Source organism: Tamandua tetradactyla, chromosome 16 (assembly GCF_023851605.1).
Source record: "Tamandua tetradactyla isolate mTamTet1 chromosome 16, mTamTet1.pri, whole genome shotgun sequence".
In the NCBI taxonomy this organism is placed as follows: domain Eukaryota; kingdom Metazoa; phylum Chordata; class Mammalia; order Pilosa; family Myrmecophagidae; genus Tamandua; species Tamandua tetradactyla.
Window position 1 is genome coordinate 43,688,024 of NC_135342.1, and position 17,800 is coordinate 43,705,823.

General features: G+C 54.2%; 1 protein-coding gene and 1 long non-coding RNA gene across 2 annotated transcripts in view; both read right to left on the reverse strand.

The window, feature by feature from the left end:
* Positions 1-5,993, reverse strand: part of ZNF423 (zinc finger protein 423) — a 324,971-nt gene extending 318,978 nt beyond the window's left edge. Inside the window, exon 1 of the mRNA XM_077132358.1 lies at positions 5,945-5,993. Within this exon, the coding sequence (XP_076988473.1) occupies positions 5,945-5,984 (40 nt within the window). The 5' untranslated portion in view covers positions 5,985-5,993. The remainder of the gene's footprint in view (positions 1-5,944) is intronic.
* An 8,730-nt stretch (positions 5,994-14,723) lies between these two features.
* On the reverse strand, positions 14,724-17,145 carry LOC143660285 (uncharacterized). Its single transcript, XR_013163916.1, has 3 exons — positions 17,078-17,145; positions 15,121-15,268; positions 14,724-14,869 (listed from the first exon to the last, which is right to left on the reverse strand). It is a non-coding gene; the product is annotated as an uncharacterized LOC143660285 (long non-coding RNA).
* Between the last annotated feature and the right edge of the window lie 655 nt (positions 17,146-17,800).

Sequence of the window (17,800 nt, forward strand, 5' to 3'; positions counted from 1 at the left end):
CGACATTGTTACTTCCAAAGTCAACTGGGTAACTGCGCTCCCGACATTGTGTAATTGACTTTGCAAGTAGAACAACAACGTAACAAAGAAAATGTCAGTGTTTTCACAGCACTAATCTATAACGCTGGGAGGCCCTCCTGCTGTCAGCCAGGGCTGACGATACAATAGCTTTCAAAGGGATATTACCATCATGCTTTTATTCCTGACATCAATCAAGACAAAGAGAATCCTTTTCACAAGACATTAAAAATCAAACCTTTGTACAAGAAGATGGGTAAAACAGCATTCTCCTTAAAGACAGCGCGCGCAGCAATCGGCGCGGAGCAATCGGCTAATTGGCGCTCCTTGAAAAGAGGTAAAGTATTTTTATTTACTGAGTGCAACCCCAATCGTTGGCAGCCACCGATCCTAGCAGGTTAGCTTGAATCAAAAGTTTCCACCAGCCTTTTCCCCAGTCTACTGCACCCTGCCTTACCTCTTGCAGTAGGCTGTGGGGAGCTGACAGCTAGCGCTGAAAACTTCAAGCGGGATATAACCAATCAGGGCTTAATTAATCCATTTTGGGTGCAAAACTATTCTGATTGCCAGCTAACATGTTTATGTACAAAATGCCTTTGCAAGCTGATAGGAATTTGGAGAAATTGTCAAATTCACCAACCAAGGTGTATCTGATCTGAGGCTTTCCCCAGCTACCCACGGTAACGGGGAACCCATGAGCAGTTTTCCAGGTACTCATCTATTGTAATTACCTCAGACCCACAGATCTGAAGGAACACTGGTATCTATGGCTGATGTTTTCAAAGAGATGAAGATAATAGCCTTTGCAAACACCAGTGTACATGGACAAGGCTAGGTTTGTTTCAGCCGAGGTCCAGGAGTGGCAAGTCCATCTTAACCTCTGCCAAACAAAAGAGCTAAGTGAACCCACCCACCTGCCTTGACATCGAGATGGAGCCATTGGGAAAACTAGCCAGACTCTGCTTGCTTATTATCAAGACAGTTTTAGATACCTGCATGCCAGAAGTCTGTGACACTTAGAGGAAACCACAAGCCCAGAAGCAGGGAGTCAAAAGGTGCTAATATGTACAAGAGCTTTCCATCCACTTTCTACCAGCTCTCCAATGGGTCCAAGCTGCCATGTCCCTTTACCTCTTCAGGGCTGGACTTTAGGTGGCCCCAAGCCTCAGACTAGTTATGAAAAAGAAAGGGTAGAGAACTCATTGAACTTCCAGCAGGGGGTCCCTCTGCAACTCAGAGCCCAAGGTATTTTATGACTTGTCCCTCTGGAACCCCTCAGACCATCTGCCAAAAACATGCGAGTGCCTCCAGTCTCTCAAAGCCAGGGATGTTACTCTATGTCCCTATGCAGCAGATAAGGGACATTTTTGCTTTTCAGACATAACTGGACACCAGTGTTATTTTTAAATAGTATTTGAACAACAGATACGTTCATATCACTGCAACGTAGGCAGAAATTTTTAAAGAAGAGGGAACTGGCCCCAACACTGCCTTGAAAAAATCATATCCTACCACCACCACCACCTAAATCAGCCTTTTTCCAAGAGCCAGGCAGCGCATCTACCCCATCAGCCTCCGTGGATTCCTTTCGTTTACACATCCAAATGAACAGTTAAGAGAAATCAATGCATCTAATTGCCAGACTATTAAATCTTACGTCGGGAAGAATTCCACAGCCACCAGCTTAAGAGTTGGCTACCGATATAGCAATTATTGCAACTTTCTATTAGATTGAACCAGATCCCCAGCCTTTCGTCTCCAGCTAGGAACACTGTACTCAAAGAAGCTGCACTCCAGTTTCCTCCTTTTCTTGGTTTCCCCCTCCTCCTCTTCTGTTAACACGCTGTAGCATGCCACAACATTGCCAAGGCTGGCTGGTTCTACTGAATTACTTTATGACTGTAAAGTCACCGGCATTTTGCACCTCTCATTATTAATGCACACTAGGCACCTTATGGCTAAACGTTTAGCAGGATTCTCCTGCCAGAGGCACATAGTTATCTTATTTTATTGCTTATTAAGTTTTTGCAAGGAAACAGGTGTAAGAATCTAAACAGCAATTACTAGGCATAAAGGATGTTTTCTAGAATGAAACAGGCCCTTCCAAAGCTTGGAATCAGCAGCTTCATTGCAGTGGGGTAAATGGGGAAGCATTAAATATTAGGGGTAAATGTTAGCTGCCCCGATCCACCTAGAAAGCGAAATAGCCTAAAAAAGGATTTGTTTTGCCCTTCCTACAAGATCATGTACATTTAGCCAAACACATCTCGACAATTTACACTTGTATGTGGTCTCAGCTGAATCAAGAAAACCGTAACCTCAGAATGCCTCTATTTATTACGTCTCAATTATTTCCATGGAAACACGAGCAGTGGCAAACTACACTGTTCCCAAGTCCCTAGACCACCAAATTTATATGATGGACTTTTGGGGAGAGTCAAGCTAGGAGGAGAGGAAAACAAAGATGGGGAAAGGGAGAGCGGAGAAGTCATTGGGGGTAGTTTGGCTGTTGGGGTGGCTGTGCATGGACACAGCCTGAGTGCTAATTAATATTAAGAACTGTAATTAACAGGCGGTTGCTAGATGGAGAAGATCAACGGTGTTACATATCATTCAAAAGTTTTAAGCTGAGGCTGGGAAAAAGATGTATTAATTTTCTGTATAAGTTATTAGGCTGCTGCGGGGATCTAAGCAGGCGGTATCAGAGAAGGGAGGTATTTGGCCTTAACATTGCGTGGCAGTGTGGACTGCCGAGGTACTAGTTACCAGATCACCTGATACCAGCGGCCGAAATAACATCAGCGAGACCTGATGAGAGCAGCCCTGGAGGACGAGGCCAAAATTATCAAAGGGAACAAATCATGGCAACTGCCACACCGCGCCACAAGGAAACAAAAAAAGTGGAGCCGGGTGTAGAGAGGGAAAATCAGTCCAAAAATGTGACTTTTGTAAATTCGTGGGTGCTTTTTTTTTAACAAAATCACAAGGCTTTTGAAAATCAATGAGGCTATTCTTCCCTCTGGCCTACGCCCCAGCCCCCTTTCCTATGCTCTGGGTGCCCTCCCTGTGAGCTGGATTTTCTAAAGAAGGACAAACATCACGAGGGGACAAGTGACCCCACTCCAGAAGGGAGGTTGTGTCCGTGAGTGGGAAGTGAGACCCCCCTCGGAGGCCTGTTTGATTTTCAAAGCAGCCATGCCTGAGCTTTCAAATAACACTTTCTGAGCATCCATTAGAAATTGTTATATTTCTGTCTTTCCTTCCTGCTCTGGACTCTCACATTTCCAAGATCAATTACGAATTACAGTCAAGCGACTTTCACAGCAGAATGCACGGGGCTGTGGAAGTCCACAATGCCTCTACATTAGCCCTGACACACAGCAGTGGAGGCAAAATAAAATAAAATAAAATGTAAAAGGCACCGCTGTTCCTTAAGAAGCACCTTCAAGCATCTTTAAAGGTGAAGACCTTGGCGTTTTAAACACTTGGTGTGGAGCTGTCCACACTCAAGCACACACTTTTTAATACTGCTTGGAAGAAGGGGGGGGCAAGTTCTTGAAAAGCAATAAATCCATCACCTGCTGTAACTCTTATCTATTCAAATTATCTTCTCTCTTAATTCCTCCCTTGATAAGTGGCCACATCTCCACCCAGTTCACCCCAGTAAACTGAATAAAAGGCAATATGGTGAGAGACAAGAGTTGTAACTGCTTTTGGAAAATGCAAAGAGCCACGGTGGGGTGGTGGAAGGGGGAGGGGATGGGGGGGGGACACGGAATTTCAGACTCCAAGGGCAGAAAGAGATTGCATGGTTCAAAATGCCTTCACTTCTCAGGTCTCTCCACTTCAGCCCTTCCCTCCTCAATTAGCTGGAACTGTCTGCTCTACCCACACACATATACATAGAGAGACACTCATTAAAAATAATGTCAAGGCTCATTTCAGGAAAAGCTGAAGCCCAATCCTGGAGTCTTTCTCAGAGCTACGCAGAGTGGTTTTAGAATTAGGTCCAAGCCACTCGGGAACGCCCACCCATCTGTTTACTACAAACTGCCCTACCTTTGCTTTCCACGCCTCACCTTCTAAGAGGGGAGGTTTGGGGGCGTGGGACCAGTGTGGGTAAGCAAGCTTGGCATCTTCCTTTATGACAAATCTGCTGCTGTAAGTAGATTTAACTCAAAAATCAACTCCCCGACTTAAATAGCACCGTTTTCCAACCAGAGATTCCAACTCTACATTTTCTTCTTGGGCTGTGTCTTAAGTGGCTCTTGAAGGAGTGAGCCAGGGAAAGAGGAAAGAAATCAAATATTATTTCAAGCCTCAGAGACCTTCCATTCAGCAAAAGGACAAACATCTAACCTTCTCCCCCGTCTCCTTCACTGGGTCTTCTCTCTACTGGTTTCCTTATCCCTCCACCAGAACACCCTCCAAACCCCAACGGTGTGGAGCAGGCCAGGCCATCCCGGACTGGGATGCCTGCCAGGCTGAGGGAAACAAGACCAGCTTCTCTCAAGGAAAAAAGGGGAGAGCAGTCGGTTGGCCCCGAGTTTGGGACCGAGTTAGTCTGCTTCTAAGATGCCAGGGAGGGTCTCTGCCGGCCGGCTGCCCCACGCTCTTCGGGGACTTTCGAAGGAGAGAAAGGGCTGGTGTCGGTAGACCCTCCTTGCCGATTCGGTCCCAACCATTCCATCCCGGAGCAAGGCTGGCAGGAAGGGAGCCGGGCCCCAGCGCCTTCCCGCGCAGGCCTTCAGGAAATGAACTTTTCAGAGCAGAACTGGGCTCAGGCCAAGGGTCATCAGGGGGAGTTGGGAGAGGAAAAAGGCCTCGGGACTTTGGGCTTCTGAGACGTAGGGGCTCTCATACCGTACCTCCTCTATCACCTCCCTGCGAGCCCGGGCACCCACTCGAGGGGCTGGAATCGGGACAAAGCAGCAGACAAGGCCTGGAGGGGCCAGCCAGTGGGGAGAGAAGAGCAGGGAGGGGCTCATCGCCTGCGCGCGGCCTCTCCCCGGGGGCCCCCTCGAGCCGGGGGCCCATGGTGGAAATAGAAAGCAAGAGACGAAGGGGTGTGTTTGTGTGTATACATCTCTCCACAAACGTGCGCACCCCGGGGACCCCCGCACAGGAGCCGGCTTGGGTGGCGAGGGTGGGAGATGTCCCTGATCGGGTCGGGGGTGCCCTCGGAGGAGGGGCGTGCACGGGTCACCGCGCTCCCTGGAGGATCCGCGTCCCGCCGGCGCGGCGCAGACAATGAACTCCTGGCGGAGGCTCCGGCCGGGTTGGCCTCGGTGGAGCAGGCAGGAAGTGCGGGGGCCCGGGCCGGGAGCGCGGCCTGGGCAGGAGGCGGGGAGGGGGCGGCCGGCCACGGGAGCCGGGGCGCTGCGCCCCTGGCGCGCACAGAGAGCGGCCGCCGCTCTCCGCACCCGTGGGCGACGAGGCCCGGGCCGGGGAAGGCCGGCAAGGCCCCGGGCCGGGCGAGGGGCGGCCTCGGAGCTGCCGGTCTCCCGGCGCCGGTCCTTGCCGCCTCTTCCTTCCTCCAGCCGCGGAGATTCGCAATCCCCGCCAAGTCGGGCCCGCACCCCTTGATTGGCCACACGGGCCGGGGCCCCGCAAGGAGGGAGCTGCGAGGGCCCCTCAGCGGCGCCCCCAGGGCCGGGTACCCCACGGGTGGCGGCGCCGGGCTCCAAGAGGATCAGCAGGCAGGGTGTCCGCGGCGTGCCCCCTCCACCCTGCGCCTCCCGCTCCCGGCTGCCTCCTCCCCCTGCTCTTCCTCCTCCTCCGCCTCCGCCTCCTCCGCCGCCGCCTCCTCCTCCTCTCCGCTCGCTCGCGCCGGTCCCCGGCTGCCCGCCCGCCCGCCGGTCCCTCCTCCCTCGCTCCCTCCCTCCTAGCTCGCTCGCTCGCGCCTCCGCCGGGCCTCCTCGCTCACCTTTCACCGAGCGCGGCTTCGCCTGCTTCCGCCTGGACATGTCCGGGGCTCCGGGCGCTCCGTCGCCCTCCGCGGCCGGCTCCCCGCGCCGCCCCCCGCCGCTCCGGGCAGCCCTTCTCCCCCTTCTCCTCCGCCGGCCTCTCGGAAACTTTTTTTTTTGCAGCCGGGTCGGCGGCTGCGGGGAGCGGATCGCAGGTCCGGGGCGGGCTCCCTGGGGGGGGCGGCCCGGGCCCGCCGAGGCCGCTCGGGGGCGGGGGAAGGCCCGGGGGGCGCGCCGGGGCCCTGCCTGTTGCAATGCGGCAGCCGGGGGCTCCCGGTCCCAGCGGCGGTCCCAGCGGCGCGGGGAGTCCGGAGGCCACTCGGCCGAGCCGAGTTATGCAAAAAAAAAAAAAAAAAAAAAGCCGCCCCCCTCCTCCTCCCCACCCCCCGCCAGCCCCCGGCCCCTGCGGCCCCCTCCCTCCCTTCCCCACCCCACCGCCACCCTCACCCTCCTCCTCCTTCTCCTCCTCCTCCGCCCCTTGCCGGATTTTTGTGCAAAGTTTGCAGGCGTCCGGCCACGCAGCCCGGTGCGGAGCTCACAATGAACCCATCTGAGGAGGGGGACGGGGCTGGAGTCGAGGGGGTCTCAGGGGGGGAGGAGACCAGGAGGCGGTCGGGAGCGCGGGATCTCAGTTATCCCCGAAAAAAAAAAAAGCCTTCAAATTACCCCCTGCCGCACAAAAAATAATAATAATAAATATTAATGGATAAAAAATGCCCAAACGCCTGGTTTGGAGATTATGATGGATGGGGAAGGGGGGGCGTCCCTTAACTCAGCCTACTTGGGAAAGGGGGGCTCGAAACGGCCGCAGTGGCTCGCAAGCCGCGGCTCGGGGCCCCTGGCTCACGCCCCCTTCTCTGCTCTTGGCTCGATCCGGCGCCGGCCCCTCGGAGGAGAAAGGGGCGCGCGGGGGCGCTCAGGCGGCGGCGGGCAAGCGCGCCCGTGCCCCGGGCATCGCTCAGCCCGTGCGCCGGGCCGCCGCTGCCTGCTCTAGGGCTGCGGTGCTCAGCGCGCAGCGCGCAGTGTATCCACAGGCCGGTGCCAAGTCGCCGGCCCCGCTAGCTGCCTCCATGGGCCAGGGGCTCGGAGTTGGGGGAGGAGGCGGCCGCGGCGGCGGAGGAGGAGGAGGACGACGAGCAGGCGGCTGCGGCGGCGGTGGCGGCGGCCGGGCTCTCGTCCTCCCGGGCAGCGGCGGCGGCGGCGGCGGCTGCGCCCCGGCTCCTCCGCGCTCCAGCCGGCGCCGGCCCGCCCGCCAGCCTCCCTCGCGCTCCTGTCTTCTTTGTGGTCGCTGGCTCTCCTCCTCCCGATCCGGCTGCTGGGGCTGCACTGCAGAGACACATAATAAAGCCAGGCTTGGCTGGAAATGTAGCCGGGTCCCAGCAGGAGGATGTGAGGAGCGGAGTCCCGGCGGGGGAGCGCTCTGATCCCGTGGGGCGCCCCGCACTGCTCCGGCTCGGATCAGACGGAGAGAGGGCCAACAGCACCGAGCGATGGACAGCGCTGGAAATACAGCTCCGGCCGCCCGCAAAACCCGGACCGCGGCGGCGGTGGTGGCAGGCACAGCGCGGGCGTGGGCACCGCACCCGTACGCGGGGCCCGGGCTCGGGCGCTGGCGGCACCATGGGCGGGAGGAGGGAACAAGCACCGGCCCACGCGCGCTAGCAAGCCGCGGAACGCAAGTTCGCCAAGCTGTATTAGCATCACAAACAGTAAAAAGTAAGGGAATAGGGGATAAACGGGGGTGAGCTACCCTGGCACTGCCACCCCCGCAGTCTGTGCCCCACGAACAAAAATTGTCACCCAAACCCAGCTTTTGGGTTGTTTTTTGCCCCCTTGGTCGGGTTGTGACTGATGCTTAAATCCCTGCGCAACATCCACAAACTCCATAGCTGGGCTGATCCCACGCGCCCACGCTCGCGTTTGTAGGGTTCCGGCGCCTGGCTGCGCATTCCTTAGCTACAACTACCCCTACCCTCAAAACATCGCCCTAGCACCTTCTTCCTCCGCGGTTGACAAAAGAAATAAACCAGTTCCAGCATTCCACAAAGTTTTACCCCAGCCACCAGGGGGCGCGTCGTTGCCCTGGAGCTCTTAAACCAGTGGAGGCTTTGGTTTCTGAACAGGCCTGGAAGGGCTCAGACTTAACGAAAAGTCTTCCCCAGGCGTCTCCCCTAAACCGTTCCTTGGAAGCGTCCCCCTCCTCCACCAGCTGTAGGCGGCCAGATCTAGGATGGGGGAGAGGTTCCGACATCACCCCCCTTCCGGGTGCATGGCGCCACCTCGGCCAGGCGCGCCCCAGAGCCGGGAGAGCTGAGCGGGTGCTCGGCGCGGCGCTGGGGGTTATCAATCTCGCGGATCGATAAGTTGCCACTTGGAGTGGGAGGGATGTGTCCCCTCGGAGACGAGTAACCCAGGGCAACCTTTCACGGAAAAACCCGCTACCCGCCGAGAGCAGCACGGGGGCCGGCCGGGCAGCGGCGCCCGCGCCAAGCAGGACGCCCGCGCCCCGTCGCTCCCCGGCCCGCCCGCCAGCCCGGCCCGCGCCCCCCTCGGCTCGGCTCTCTTCGCTGTCCCGCGGGGCCCTGCTCGCCTCTCCGGGCCTCCGGTCCCCGGCCCCGTGCTGGGCTGACTGCCGAGGTAAATGCCACCCGCGTGCTCCCGCGCCTAGGGAACGCGGGTCGGCGGGTGCAAAGAAAGGCCTGAGGCAGGGGGGCCATGCGCGCGCCCACGGTCGTCTCCGGCGCCGAGGCGGACACCCTGACAGCGGAGGACAGAGAGCAGGGACCCCTGGAGGAGTTAGGACTGGGACAGAGACGTCCCTTAACTGTGACTCAGACCCTGAGGGCCGCTCCCTCTCTTGGTTTAGGGATGCCACCACCCGAATCACAGCTTCCCCAGCTCGTGCGTCGGAGAGTGTCCTGCATCTCGGCCTTCCTGGAGGGAGTAGGAGCCGCCTCCCGAAGCTTAGGGGTGGCCGAGGCCAGGTGGAAAGGGGGTGTCGAGGGGCAAGGCAAGGGCAGAGGCCGCGAGGCGCCTGGGAAGGAGCCAGGAAGGAGGGGCCGAATCAGCCGCTCCCCCCACCCCCGCCGGCGCCTGGGATCGAGGCCCGCTGAGAGAGGCTGACAGGCGGCAGATGGCACACGCTGGGGGAGGGGGGCGATTGGCCTCGGCTCCGGGGTGCCCCCGCCGTGGGCTGCTTCTCCTGGGGGGAGGGGGCGGAGGACAGCCCCCGGCTCTCCTGCCCAGGCTCTCTGGGGGGCTGGAGACTGCGGACTATGCCCCGTCAGAAACCAGGAGAGGAGGGGCTCAAGGACAAAAGGAGTGCGATGGGGAGGGTGTTGCTGGAGGAACGAAGGGGGCCTTTCTCACCCTGGGAAAACTGTGGAAGGCCTGGAGACCAGAGGAGGGGTTAACAGGATGGGGGGCAGAGGAGAGCCTATCCCTAACTAATCCACCAGAACTGGGGTCCTAGAAAAGTGCACAAAGTTTTGGGGACCAACGCCTTTGCCTGGCGTCCCCCGCGTTGGCACTGCAATGCTCAGCTCTCCAGCTCAAGGCCGGGTTGCTGTCTCAGGGTTCAGCATTAGGTGGGGTGCAAAGGGAGCTGGATCTTGTCCCGGCCTCAACCCACCAGCCAGGCCCACTTTCTCTGAAGCTTTGTTCATTTTTAATTCCTTCCAAAAAAATGTTTTAAGGAAAATTCTGGAGCAGCAAGAAATCGGTAGTGCCAGGGCTGAGCTCTCACTGCAAGGGTCTCATGGGTGATGGCAGGGCTGGTGACCAGGGCACCTGGGCCTTGCCTCTCACAGCCTGGCAACCTTGGACCAATCAGAGGTCATTTTCAGGTGGTATTGTGTATTCCACCTGCCTCCTTGCTGCAGAGTACTCAGAGGTCCATGCCCATCCTCTGTGAGAAAGCTCCCCTCTGACTTGCCTGCCCCCTGGGTAAAGGGGCATGCGCCTGTAAGCTGTAAGGAGCTGGCATCATAAATGCAAGAGAAATTAAAAGTTGATTTAAAAAATACAGATAAAACCTTCCTCGCAAAAACGGGCATCTCCCTTCAAAGTCACAGCGTGACTGCAGGAAGGGATGACTCTTGCCTAAAATGCTGTCTTCTTCTCAACCATTTCTGAATGGTCCTTAAAGGTTTGTCCCTAGACACAGCCTGAGGCTTCTTCCTGGGGTTCCAGAAAGAGGTAGACACCTTCCAGAGCAATCTGGTGGGCATCAAAAACACGATAGGACAATAAAATCGAATGACATAGGTTCTTTTGGTATTCTCGAAACTAGTAGCCCTGAAGAAAATCCCAGAGTTGTTCAATACATACTTTTCAGTAAGTGGCCAAATGACCACCTCTTCCCCTCACGCGCAAACACACACACACACACACACACACACACACACAGTAAATGACAACAGTCACATGAATATTTACACTCAGGAATTACTGATTTCTGTTTACAGTTTTATTTCTCAACATTCATACTCTATGCTAGGGACAATTTGCAACAGCCTATAAGAAACAGTCATTTTGGGAATGGGAGAGTAAGCCCCAGGAAACAAGTTCCTTCCTCCGTTCGTTTGTTTATCCAACGTGTATGTATGGATTGCGTACCTTCTGTGTGCCAAGTCCTTATTAAGGTCCAACAACAGACAAGAAGGACTACAGTCCTTCCCTGCTGGGGAAAGCTGGCTTTTAGTAAATGATCACACAAATAATTATTTAACTACACTCTGAAAAGGAAAAATATACCGTGAGTGATAATCATAAAGCAAGGGTCCTAGTGGCTGTCTGGCTGAGAACCTGAAGGTAGAGGAGCAGAAGTGAAGGAAGAGAACAGAACAGTTACAGGCAGGCTGAGCAGTGCATGCAAAGAGCCTGAGGTGAAAGGGAAGTGGATAATTCCAAGGGGAAGTTGTCATAGCTCAGACCAAAGGGCCAAAGAGGCAGGCGTAGCCAGGCTTAGGAGCCAATTGGATCCAGCTTCCATTTCAGCCTGCCTCGTTGCCTAGCTTGAGAACCTTGGGCAACGAACCTTCTGTGCCTACATTTTCTCATCTGCAAAATGGAAATACAGAGAGCAGGGCTCTCAGGGACTCATACTTTTATGCTAATAAGTGCTGCCAGCCCACCCGGAACCACCCTGGAGTCCTGACAGCTGCTATCAGGTCTTCACTTTCCTTTCTTCCTGTCTCTCACCTTCACTGCTCCCCAAGGTCAACCATATTCCTAGAGAGTGAGAGCTGCCAACCACACAACTGCAAACTCCCTCTTTCCATGGGCAGCTTCCCCATGTTTCCTTGACCCAGACAGACACAATCCTGCCTTCTAGAATTTTCAAACTGCTTCCCGTCTACTGAGTAGGCTTTGTGTGCAGGTGAATTTTATTTTTCCTTTTCCTCATTTGCATCTCTGTTTTATATTAATGATATATCTATCACGGACGCCCAGTTTCCCAGGGCACTCTTGTCCCTGGGGTTGCTAAAGAAGCAAAGTCTCTGGTTGAACCTGTCAGGAGACGCTGAAGCAGAGCCTGGGTCTTTCTTATCTTTTCACCAGTATTTGCAACACTGAGGGCTCCTCTCATGGGTCTTGGTTTTGAAGCATCTGAGGGGTCAGTATAGCGTAAAGCAAGATAGAAAAGAAAGTCCCTTCCACTGCTCTTAGTGCTCAGCCTGACATTTTTTGGAGGGAAATTCCTGCAGATGCTCCTGAAATTCCCCCCAAAGGTGCCCACTGCCCCCTAAACTGCAATTTGAAGAGTCCAGCAGCAGGCCCAGACATCTGCCTCTCTGGTGCCGTGGGAGCCTAATGCCAAAAACAATAAGTTGGGTGTGGGAATCTCCTCATCTTCTCCAGTTTCTGCTCAGCTGGGAAAGCCATTTCTATTTTACCATCATTATTATAATTATTTAATTCTTCAAATGTCAGCAGTCTTTGCAGGGAACACCCACAAGGCAGCAAGGAAACCAGCTTGCTGGTTGGGTCAACAGCGGACTCACCCCCTCAGAAAGCTTGAAACCCCTGTCCCTGGTCCCAGAAGCCTCCACCAGGACCAGCGCAAACTGCCCTGGGTGAGCAGCATTTTGAAGCCCGGGGTGGCTTGACTATGCTTCCCTTATTGCTTTGTTCCCTTAAAGTACTTTTATGACATCTGTCATCCACGGGATAATGAATGGGATACTATGCTCAGTTTTTTAAAGCTTTCACTAGAAGTGGCCAGGTAAGACACACCTAGCTTGCATCCCCCAGAGGTTGTGGCAGATAAGGGCACACTACAGAATCGACCACAAGTCCTTCAGCCAGCGCTTGGTGCAATCGGCCACCAGGGTGTAGCTAATTAGCAAACTGGATACCAAAAAAGATGATGATTTAGAAATGGACTCCCATTGGTGAAATTAAAAGGATTCAAGGTGTAGCTTAGCACACTATGGTCCAGAGGTCCTCCTCACTTGCAAGAACACGGAATGAAAATTCAGTGAGGTTGGGATAACCTGTGCCATTGAGGCAGGATTTCCTGACTCCCTTCCCTCCCCACCAGGCTTGATCTCTAAGGAGTCCAATGTCCAGCCATCTGTAAGGATTTCTGAATGCATGGTGCTTAGTTCAGCACACAGACCCCCGCCCAGGAGGATGAGGGGGTTTGCCCGCAATGCACCTTTTGGGGTTAGTCATATAACCTGAAAGAACAGACAGTTGGAATTTCATTACCTGAAAGAACTGGTTAAGGAGCTATTTTATCCTTGAGGTAGTCCAGCTTTGCTACTGAATGTGTATTTAATAACTGTCAGTGTGGTGGCAGAATTCGGTCTGAGGCTTACCTTCTCTACGCTGTCAACTGGTGGGAAGTAGCAAAGCTCCACCCACCTCCACCCTCTCTCGTGACCACTGTTATCCACCAGACAGGACCCACCAGTGTGCAGAACCAAACCAGCTGAGATCACTTTGCTAAAAAAATAATATCTGATACTTGGTTGTTTCCAGTGCATGTACCATCCCCCACCGCACCCCCCAACATGAAAAGAACTCATTCGGTGCCCTGACCTGAGAGAAATGCCATGGGGATTCCAGAAGGGCATCAGCATGTGAGGTCCCTGTACTAAGCAGGAAGGAAGGAAACGGGCTCATCCAAACTGAGTCTGTACTGCTCCCCATTACCTCCCAGTGCCCTGCAGATGCCCAGAAATTTTAGGGATGGCAATGGAAGGAAACCGCCAGTCCTTGCAACATGTACAGAAGGTGCAATGACATCAGAGGCTGATTGGCAGAGATTTTGCTCACCCACTTTGGCAAATCTACACCTAGATTTGGGTGTACCCTCATCACCCACCCACGCTCAGTGGATGATGGTGCCTGGAGAAGAGGCAGATCTCTAACCTAGCAGGCCAGAGGCGGGCACCAGACAGACTGGCCACTAGAGAGCACGGGGGCCTGGATCATGAAAAAGCTTAGCCTCTCCAGCCAGACAGGCCTGAGTTTGAATCCCAGCCTTACCATGTAGCCTTGAGCAAGTCAGCCTCGTTGACAAAATGAGGAACATAATGCCAATGGCATGGGTGGTCACAGGCAACAAGATGGCCACCTGCGTCCCCGGCTTCTGGGATGCATTGTGCAGGGATGAACGTGCTAATGCTGTAGCATGCTCAGCACACAGCACTGAGCACATGATAGGCACTTGATAAGTGGCAGTGGTGTTGTGACTGTGGTCATTCTTCCGTAATGGGCATGGCTGTCACCTGTTGAGGGGTGGGCTGACAAGGAGGCAAGCTCCTCTGTAAGGATCTGAACCCGCTAAGCCAAGAGAAGAGAGCTGGTAAGACAGCTTCCCAGACAGGAGTCTGGAGACACTCCTGCTTTTACCTATGAGTTCCCTGGACTCATTAGCTAGGGCCTTCTGTAATGTAAGTGCTCAATTAAAAAAATGTTAGCTACGGTTAATACTTACAGGTATAAACTCAACAGTCACACAATAAATTTAGGTTCCCTGGGTAGCCTTGGGTAAACCCCCATTGGTGAAATCTCTCTGGTTCTCTTCAGTGAAGAAGCAGATCTGCCGGGCAGGCCACTGTGGCTCCACAGGCAGAGTTCTCACCTGCCATGCCAGAGACCTGGGTTCAATTCCCGGTGCCTGCCCATGCAAGGGGAAAAAAAGAAGCATATCTGCTTTTATTCCTACCCTCTGGCCTAAGCGGCACCGGGCCAGGGTTCAAAGCCAGAGGGAGCAGAGAAGATTCAGGCAAAAGACCACGGTAGGGAGGTGGTGGGGCTTGGTCCCACTGGAATGGGAGCAGAGGGGGGCAGGGAGCGGGCCCTAGTGGGTCCAGCCTGGTGGTGTTTCCCAGGGCCCTGCTGCTGCCTTCTCTAAGCGGCTGGCCCCACCCTGGCCATGCACATCGGGACATGCCAGGGCTTGGCTTCCCAGGGGCCAGAGGGAGCTCCCGCAGGGGACTTCAAAAGCCCAAATGCCTTTCAGAAAGGAACTAAAACTTTCTGCCTAACCAAAGCCTCCGCGGGAGAAGAACAGGCCTGGCCCTTTTCTTTTTAAGTCTCTTTATTTTCCAGCCGGCTGGCCTGGTCATTCTTTTTTTTTTTTTTCCTATTATAAACGGTCCCAGCTGCAATACACAGAAAAAAGAAAAAAAAAACCATCTCCTAGGACTGGGCAGGGGCCGGTTCCAGCCGCAGCCGCCTGGCTGGCCTCCTGCGGCAGACAAAGGCGGCCCCCGCCTCCGGCACCCACTGGGAGAGGCCCTGGAACCCCCGCCCAGAGCCAAGGCCACAGCAGGAGCCAGGGGAGGATTCGGGAAGTTTCTGCCAGCACTCCAAATCTTCTCCTGCCCCTGGGAGCCACCATCCGGCCAAGCCGTGGACTCCTGGAGGGTCTGTTTGTCAAGAGCAGAAAATAGAAGATCAGAGCCCCTCCTTACCAGGAACACAAGATTCGGTATTTCCTAAGACAGACCTAGTCCAACCTTGAAACTGATGTCAAGGGCTGGGGGTTGGGGTGGGGTGGAGGAATAGTCTTGCCCAAGGTTACATCCCCAACTAATGGCAGAGCTGACCCTTGAAGCCCACATGCCCAATCCCCATACCAGATAAAAAAGAAATGCTGGAGGACAGGAGAGGGACTTACTATCCTGAAGTTGCTGGCTGAGGGGTGATGTCATATTCTCACGTGCGGTGATCTGAAAGCAGCCTGCTTTGTGCTCTCAGCAAACCGGCCTCCCAGCTGAGTGACCTTGGGCGAGTCATTTCACTTCTCTGTGTCTCAGTTTCCTCATCTGTGAAAATGGGGATATGACGCGACACACCTTGAAGGATTGTCATAAGGATTAAATAAGGCAATATGTGAAATACTTAATGTGCTCAATAGTTACCTCTTATCATTTGTAATGTAAGGATTCATTTCCTTCACCCAACAGATATTTGTTGGGTACCTCCCATGTCATCTGGAGGAAGGTGGAAAGATCCCCACCCTGTTGGAGCTTCCAGTCAAGGTGGGTAAGGTGCCTGACACAGCACACCCACATTCCTAGTTCTGGTAATAGTAAAGCAGGAGTCACAAACTCAGTTGTCTGCAGAGCCAAGCTGACCTGACAAGGGGCAAGGAGGCTGGAGTCTGGGTGGGGGGTGGCATAGGAGGCTTGCTCCTTTGCAAAGAGAGGCAGGAAACCCCTCCGCAGCTGTTTGCCCTTGTTCTTTAAATGCTGACAACTAATGTATTTTAATTCCATTTTTAAGTGGGATTGGGCCCGTGGGCCGCCAGTTTGCAACCTCCCTGGCATGGTGGGTCTGCTACAGTCTCTGAAATGCTCCCTGTTCCTCGTTCTCTGCCCAGCGGTTCCACGGAGGCAGGGGTGGTCGTGAGGAAGACCGAAACCTTGCCTGGGTGCCCTTCGCTATGCTCGGTGCACACCCTCCCCAGCTCCCGGACTGGCCACAAAGGGCAGAGAGCCAGGGGCGTGGCCTGCGAGCAGGGGTGGGGGCGGGGCCGGCAGCCCCAAGGCCCCGGCTGAGCTAAACTCCCCGCCGTGGCCCGCGGGGACACGCTCCCATACGGCGCCAACCCGTTCTCAAAAAGTCAGCACACCCGTAAACGAACTGTCCCCAGCTATTGCCCTCCGACGCCGACAAGTACTTTACTGGAACTGATGAGAACTCGGGGGTGCAGGACCACGCCCCCTCGCTGGAGGAGAGACGAGTCTGCCTCTCACCTTTCTCCTCTTCTCCTTCCATCCTCCCACCCACCCTGAAGGTCCACCCGACCCCCTACAGAGCGCGCTGTTATCTGAATTATGTCCACCATATTTTTATCTTCATTTTACAGTCGAGGAAACTGAGACTCAGAGAGGCTGCCTGGCTCATCCCGGGTCACACAGCCCTTAAGGGATGGAGCCATGATTGAAATCAAGGCACTTCTCCCATAAAAGTCAGAGATTTCTCCCTTCTCAGACAGTTAATTTAGATTTCTGCACCTTGCCTGAAGCATTTTGAGTTGATGCATTGATTTTAGATAGATGGAGGTTTAGATAGACATAGAAAGAGATAGGATAAAGATACAGATAGTATCTGGGTACGGCAGATAATTCAATCAAGTGTCAAATTGTTAGTGGGGGGAATGAACGGCGGTTATCCTTCCCCAAAATCTCCATCAGCCCTCTCAATTCTTTCCTTTTAATTTTTAGGTAGGAAAGATCTTAAACATGCAATGTAACAGAGACCCCAATAGATGTTAAAATTTTCCCACATTTGTTGAGGCAGAAGGGACTTTTTTATATGGACAATTGATATCTTCCCAATCTTACTAAACTGCAGTTTTAAGCTAGATCTCCTAGGCACACCTTACTTACCCGGTCCAATTAGACTTAAGCCCCTCCTATTTTCAAATGTTGCTAAAGGGTCAAGGGGGCTGCCCTGGGGGACTACCAGGTTGGAATGCAAAAGCCTCCAGTGTTTAGGAGACGGTGCCTTTGAAATACCACATCCAGAGGAGCCCCCAATCACCCTGTGATCCCCCAGGGAAGAGCCCTCGGAACAGAAGTGGAAGCAGCAGGGGTTTCATTTTCCAGGAGGCCCAAGAAGCAACTCACCAGGGCCAAAGGCTCTGCCCCTTTCTCTTCCCTGGCCTTGCCTCTCCTACTTCTTGGCTACTTTCCTTGGAACAGTGGATGCAGAAAGGGGGAAAGAGGGGGTGGGGACTGGGAGACAAAAGCTCCTGGTACACAGGAAGCAGTGGGTGCCTGTCCTTGGCTGGTCCAATCAGGGTAGTCAAGATAGAGATTTAGGGAGGGAGGTTAGCTGTTTCTCCCTGACCTAGAAATTGGTGGGTCAGCCGGAGCTAATGGCAGCCATAGACCCACTGTGTGGAACCTGAGAATGAAGCCATGAACCGTGCAGGAGAGCACGGCACAGCAGTGGAGAGACCCTGTGCCTGGTGACATCATTTGGGTACCTGGATCCACTCATGCCTGAAGCTGGAACCATACCTCTTTAAGCCAGAGTTTCAAAATCTCACAGAGACCTTGTTTATCTTATTCATGGTTCTGACCCCAATGTCTAGAGCAAGCCTGCAACAGCACAGGTGCTGAAATAATTCTAATAAGGAATGAATGCAAAAGGGGGGTACTATATTATCCTCGTTTTACTGCCCCTGAAATAGGGGATAGGTGGTGGTGGGGGGTAGACAGTTTTTCTCACGCCCTGATGAGCTCAACCTCTAGCCAATTTCCCAATAATAGATAATTTCTTATCTCTCTTCCAAGGTTCATTTCAAACCCTTGACCTCCACCCCACCCCCACCCCACCAGGCAGAA